Genomic DNA, 6,442 nt, shown 5'->3' on the forward strand with positions numbered 1-6,442 from the left:
GTGTGTGTGCGTGCGTGCGTGCGTGCGTGCGTGCGTGCGTGCGTGCGTGTGTGTGTGTGTGTGTGTGATAGCAGAAGGGAGTGTTACAAGTATTGGGATGATAGGCTAACACTATATGGGCTTTCAGAACTGTGGTGATCTATGACAATCTTCGCGACAAAGCGCTTCAAAAATGAATTTTGAGTTAGAATGTACAAGGCTAAATGACTGACATCAAACACAAATTGACATCAGCCTGACAGCATACACCGGCTTGTTTGCACGTGTTAGTTCAGAATTTGAACCAAAATGTTTATATACACTCAAATAAGTTATCCTTAAATCATTTTTAATGTATTTACTTTTTTATTGTAGTCCGCCAAGAGATGTCAAACCCGCCAAAGCTGACAAGAACAATGGAAACGTAACTGTCAACGCAAACAACACTTCTACGAAGGTTCGTTTAATTTATAAACTTGTAGATAATGTATCAGTGTGAATAAATACATATATTTTAAATAATTTAACTGTACGAAATTAAAATTGCGACAATACATAAAAAATTGTTAATTAATCTATTTCTATAAAAAAAACGTCTTTTAAATTTAACAGGACGATGCAACAACATTACTGCGAAGTTTGTTGAAAATAAGCGAAAATGAGACGGATCAGAGCAAGCAGAATAAAGTAAGTTTATGTGCAATACGAATTAATTAATGACACTTGAACACAATAAACGAAAAAAGAAACATAATTATATAATAATTAATTTCAGACCAACCGTGAACAGAACGCAAATTGGCGAAATAAAAACGATAAACAACAAGGCGTCACTCCGCCCAAGTGAGTTTATATTTATGGAAATATTTTTAATTTTTAATATAAGGTTATAAAGCTATTTAAAAATGTATAGAGAATAGGGAAGTCTGAATAATAATAATAATAATTTATGTAATTAATTCCTTTGTTTCAAGCAGCTTTAATCAACCCTTTTGGAACTTATTTGCTGGGTAAGAAGATATATGAAAAAGATTTATATTCGAATTCGAATTTAAATCAGATGAAAAAATCCAATAAAATTACTTATGTGCAATGTTTTTTTTTTACTTTGCTCATTTTTTTTTTTCAGTAAATATAATACACTAGACGCTCCTCCCAGCTCCGCCCGGATAGCAAGGTTTCTGTTTTATCCCAAGGGAGCATTTAATCGGCATAAAAAGTATCCTAACACCCAAGTCAGCTCATACCCTGTGTGTATACCAAATTTCATCAAAATTCGTTCAGTAGTTTCAGTGATTGGCGGACAAACATCCGAACAAACAAATTTTCACGTTTATAATATTAGTATGATTAATATTGATATATTTTATTTATAGAGCGCACGCGCAACAAAGCTGGCGCAAAGACAATGAGAATCTCTACAGACCGCCGGCGCCTTACAACGAATGGGCGAACAGTAACTATCACAAGGTATGCCTTTTCATTATAAAATGATTGTACGGTAGGTAGTCTTATCATAAACTTCATCTTTAAATAAAAATAATTAAATTAATAAAATTATTTTTTGTATAATAGTTAATCCTGTTATATTTAATAGAAATAATGAGCATAATCTATCCGCCTCATAAATATGATTATTTATTTAATTTTATTTGTAAATTAACAGCCACCGACCAATTACTTTATCGAAAAATAGCGATTGAGTCTTAGTTTTTTTACTATTTTATTTTCGCTGCAGCCACCCCCACAAGCATTCCCCGCGTACCCGCCGCCGCAGATGGTGGGCGGCGCGGGGAGTGCGGGCGCGTTCCCGCCCTTCCCCCCGTTCCCCGCGCACCTGCCGAGCGCGCCCAGCACGCTCGCGCCCAGCTGGAAGAAGCCGCATGCGCAGGTACGCACTATCTTTTTAGTAATTACATTTATTTTACCATAAACTTGTAACAATAGACCAAATTTAAATGGGTGCTCATGGAAGTCACTAGTTTTCAAATAAAAAATAATATGTACAGATAAATTGAAAAATCAATTTATTGTTTGAACACTCGCTCTGTCTCTAACCTTAGACTTTACTATTGAAGTCCGAGGTCTTAACCACTGATTCACCACTACACACATGCACAGTAGTTTCAAGCGAAACAAACAAACTCTTCAGCTGTTTATTTTAAATAGAGAAAGTGTTGATTAGTTTATTGACATATTTACTGCTTGCCGTGTAATTTTAATTTTAAAAATACTCACCATGTAGTTAAATATATTATGTTTTAAATATCTTTGAAAGAGATAAATAGGTACCTAAATAAGAATTCTCATACATTGCAGATTCCTCTCCAGCCGCCAGCGAACCAGGCGCGAAGCATTAACACAGTGAACAACCCGTTCGTGCCCCTACAAGTACAGACTAGCCAGAGGTGAGAAGAAAATTATTTTAAATTTTTGTTTTTTATTTGAAAAATTTGAAAGGAAAATGTTATGTATAAACTAGGCGCTTGTCCAAGTTAATTGAGATAAATACATATAGCCCATAGGACTCTGGCACTCAGGATAAATAGTCAGAAATAGCGTTACTTGATAGATTATAAGAAAATAATACTTTTTGCAGGCGTGTGCACAATGTTAGCCAACCGCCGAGAAATATGGAGGGGATACCAGCTCCTAAATCAACGCTTCCAAAGCCGCAGCCAGTGCTGCCACAGGTGAACAGGCTTTTATATTATCTTTTATTAAAAATAAATTTAAAAGTCTTTATGATACAATTTGAATGTTTATACAGAAAATAAATAAAGTGAAGTTAAATTCTTTATTATATTTGCAAATTAACAAACTAATTTGAATATATGTAGGTACATATTTTTAAAAACATACACATATTTTGATCATGAGGCGGATATAAAGCATTGCAATGCTATAAAACTAAATATTAAACAGCTATTCTATTTTAAGCCACCACAGAACCAACAACCAGTGCCAAAACAGCAAAAGAAAAAGAAACCGAGAATAGCAGCAAACCTTCCCTTTCAATTGGACTAAATTATGTGTTAAATAGTATATTTTGTATTAATAAAATATGGTCTATTTTTGTCTCATGTTACTACGCCCACGCCAATAAAGATACGAATTTTAAATAAGAACTTCGTCTCTTTTACACATGCATGTTGTTGACGATTTTTAAAATTTGTTTCCATATTGGCTCGGGTTAACTTGAAATTTAGTATTTTAATAGCAACACATATCATTTGCGTTGTAATTTTTAAATTTAGTGTTTTATTATAGGGGTACGTAGATAACATTAATCGTATAATTGTGTTGATTCAAAGAAATCGAATGTCGTTTATAATCTCTTGTATTTTACTAAATGACAATATGGTGTTTTGATCTTTTTTTTTTTATCGGTAATTAGGTAGTCATAGTCAGATTTTTATAATACACTGCAAATAAATGACGATGAAAATGGTGATTATTTATACATTTTGTAAATATTATGAAATGTGTGTGTTTAATGCTGTTTTTGTGTGAAGAATTACAAAAAATATGTTCCTGTTTTAAGTTTGTGGTACATACTTTTATTTAAGTAATACGTTGATATTGTAAGTGTGACTAGTGTTAGGTTATACTTTTTTAATTATGAGAATAATATCCAATTCACTTCTGGGAGAGATTACATTTTTGAAATAAAATGCTTCAGAACATACCTTTTAGTTTTCCGCATCATATTAAGTAAATAGTTTTAATCGTTGGCAGCTATTATTTATGTGAATAGTTTTAAGGAATTGTAGACTCTATTTCTACCTTCATTAAAGTACAAATGGATAAGTACACTAGTGCCTGTCTTAGTACTTAATTAGTTTCAAATGTATATTATATTATGTATTATACCAGCCCTTTTCTACATTCAGTTACATTTTTGGACAACAGCTATATTATTTTTTTGTCATCTTTATGTAAATTAATATCACTGTGTTAGCAGAATATAGTGTAAATTTAAATGAATTTAAAATATTTTCATATGTTTTTATTCACATAATATGGAACGTAGCTTTTAGATTTGTTTTAATGAAGTCTTTTTCATACTTGAAATGACTGTATATACTATGTGATTTTAAATACACAAAATTATGTTCAAAGTGCGTATTTAAGGCCGAAATTTCGAGCGGGTGTTCAGTAACCGACGACGTCACAACCTGGGACCTGGGTCATTCAACAGTCGCGCTCTAGTTCGTTTTTCACTACATAGGAAAATCTTAATTATTAAGTTGTGTGGTAAAAATTAAAAATAATGTAGTGTCAACGAAGAACGTATCTATATATGTCTGTAATATTGCTTATCAAAACTCAATCATCAATAAACACACTATAGTTAGCGCAAAAACAAATACAACAGAAAACACGTATTTTATAAATTATTACCAATGCGTTGAACCAAGGGCCGCAACGTGCCGGTCGTACCGTATGATCCTGGGCTGAACGAGATCGTGACGTCATAGTATGAAAGCGACTTGTCTTGAAATTTAAAAAAAAGGCTCAACGTCTCATGGTTATTACTTCTAAATGAACGTAATTTACATGACCTACGACCCGATTTCAGATTTGTTTATATTTTGACCCTTTTGTGTTCTCATTTCATACTTTTTCTAATCACTAAAATAAATTGTAAGATCTCATTATGTTGTTACATATTGTATCTCAATAAATATACAAAAATAATTTTGTATTTAATTTCTCAGTATAAAATAATAATTTCATATTACATATATCGATGAGATGCTAATAGTGCAATGTGGTACTATTACATAATAAAAAACCTTTTTTCATTATGTATTAAAAAAAATTTTTTCTTATGAATTGTACTATATATTATAAACAAGAACTAATAAAGAAGAGGTAACTAAATTTCTGTTTTATTTAATTCTTAAGAAGCATAGTAACTTATTGATAAGATATTGTTTTTTACTTGTAACAAATAAGATTTCAAAAGCTGTAATTTTCTATTGCAAGATTTACTAATGTGTCAGTTTGACTGCTTAACCACCATGAACCCATGTATGTCGACATCATCATATGTCATTAAAATAATACTGTGATCAGATTTTACTATCTAAACATTTCACAGTGGCCATAATGTGTTACAAGTTGTTTTTCTGTTTTCTAATCTTTGATCTTAACTAACGATCTACAAATAAAAATGCATTTTCATATTATGATTCCTTTTTATTAATTACATCTAATCTTACGTTTAAAAGTCCATAGCACCTTCTAGAAAACACAAACAGTCCACTTTATTTATGATCACATCGAGATCCTTCTTGGATATTGTTTTTCTTTTGTGATGTGTTGTGTATGTAAATGTCTCTTTTGCTATTGACTCCAGAAACATTTCCTGCAAATTAAAAATAATCTTATAATTTAGCTGTTGATTTTATTGTATGGAAAGAAATAGATTAAAAATTTGTTATTTGTTCACAATATTTATTAAGCTTTATATTTGTTTCATTTCAATATTATTAATCCTTTAAGAATTCTTAAGTTATTAAGTATATACAAATTATAAGATAAACAAAGAGGAAGTTTATAGTACTAAATCAGGCCTTTTCTTAAGTTCAATGTAAAGTATTAGTTTGTTTATAATTTGGGCATGAATGTTAGAACCTATAAAGTTATTCCTTGAATAATATCAGTAACAATCAAAGATCACTGGATTATACAAACCGTAGCTTTAGTTACTAAAAATACAGCTTCAGCATTCACTATGTGAACATCAGGATCCATCTTCATTATATTTTTTATTCTAGCCATTGGCAACCTAGTGCTTCTTACCACAGGCTCACTTTTAGCATTTTGAATTTTTTTTTCTGGAGGTATTTGTTCTTCGGAGTTAAATATTTCAGAATTTTGAATACTGTTCAGTTCAGTTTCGATTATTTCAGATTGATTTTCATTTTCAAAATAATTTTCGGAATCATCTATGACATCAGAGATATCTATTTCCGTGTAATGGTCGTCGTCACTCATTGTAAAATACGTATAAATTACAACTACACTCTTAATAAACGTTTAGTGAGCACTGAACATGTATAAATTATAAATTAAAAAATAAACATTCAGAAAATAATACTTCAGATTCAATAATCATAATCTCTGTCAAATCGACATACAGCTGACAGCATGAAAAACCGGCGCCAAATATTTTAAGACGTCAAAAGTATAATTTGTCATTTTCTTTGATCAGAATGTCCGGACACTGGCAAAATTGTGCAAAAACATCATTGCTATTCCACAAAAAGTTTAATTGAATTGATCAGAATGTCATTTTACATGATTTTCATGTGACTTTATAGAATGATTCATGTTTTATGTGACTCGCGAAATCAATGTTACCTTGTCAATATCTGCGTTTGTACAATTAATTGAAAATAATCTTCGTAATTAAAAATTCCCTTAAATTAATTTAGGAATACACCCCATACCT

The 6,442-nt window shown here is 31.0% G+C and overlaps 2 protein-coding genes across 2 annotated transcripts in view; one reads left to right on the forward strand and one right to left on the reverse strand.

Moving 5' to 3' along the window:
• Window positions 1-4,866, forward strand: part of LOC119831333 (5'-3' exoribonuclease 1) — a 14,309-nt gene extending 9,443 nt beyond the window's left edge. Inside the window, exons 20-29 of the mRNA XM_038354636.1 lie at window positions 128-134; window positions 355-436; window positions 592-666; window positions 755-822; window positions 957-989; window positions 1,356-1,449; window positions 1,718-1,870; window positions 2,299-2,387; window positions 2,579-2,672; window positions 2,920-4,866. Coding sequence (XP_038210564.1) covers window positions 128-134; window positions 355-436; window positions 592-666; window positions 755-822; window positions 957-989; window positions 1,356-1,449; window positions 1,718-1,870; window positions 2,299-2,387; window positions 2,579-2,672; window positions 2,920-3,006 — 782 coding nt within the window. The 3' untranslated portion in view covers window positions 3,007-4,866. The remainder of the gene's footprint in view (window positions 1-127; window positions 135-354; window positions 437-591; window positions 667-754; window positions 823-956; window positions 990-1,355; window positions 1,450-1,717; window positions 1,871-2,298; window positions 2,388-2,578; window positions 2,673-2,919) is intronic.
• A 297-nt stretch (window positions 4,867-5,163) lies between these two features.
• On the reverse strand, window positions 5,164-6,155 carry LOC119831138 (DNA polymerase epsilon subunit 4). Its single transcript, XM_038354401.1, has 2 exons — window positions 5,683-6,155; window positions 5,164-5,353 (listed from the first exon to the last, which is right to left on the reverse strand). Exons 1-2 carry the CDS (start codon window positions 5,983-5,985, stop codon window positions 5,210-5,212), a joined length of 447 nt encoding a protein of 148 aa, XP_038210329.1. The 5' UTR covers window positions 5,986-6,155; the 3' UTR covers window positions 5,164-5,209.
• Window positions 6,156-6,442: the final 287 nt, after the last annotated feature.

This window comes from Zerene cesonia, chromosome 13 (genome assembly GCF_012273895.1).
Source record: "Zerene cesonia ecotype Mississippi chromosome 13, Zerene_cesonia_1.1, whole genome shotgun sequence".
In the NCBI taxonomy this organism is placed as follows: domain Eukaryota; kingdom Metazoa; phylum Arthropoda; class Insecta; order Lepidoptera; family Pieridae; genus Zerene; species Zerene cesonia.

Coding starts and splice junctions, on each gene's coding strand:
- LOC119831138 (XM_038354401.1), bottom strand. CDS start 5,985: ATGAGTGACGACGACCATTACACGGAAATAGATATCTCTGATGTCATA. Junction 5,354..5,682: donor TTTTAGTAACTAAAGCTACG/GTTTGTATAATC, acceptor TTTAATTTGCAG/GAAATGTTTCTGGAGTCAAT.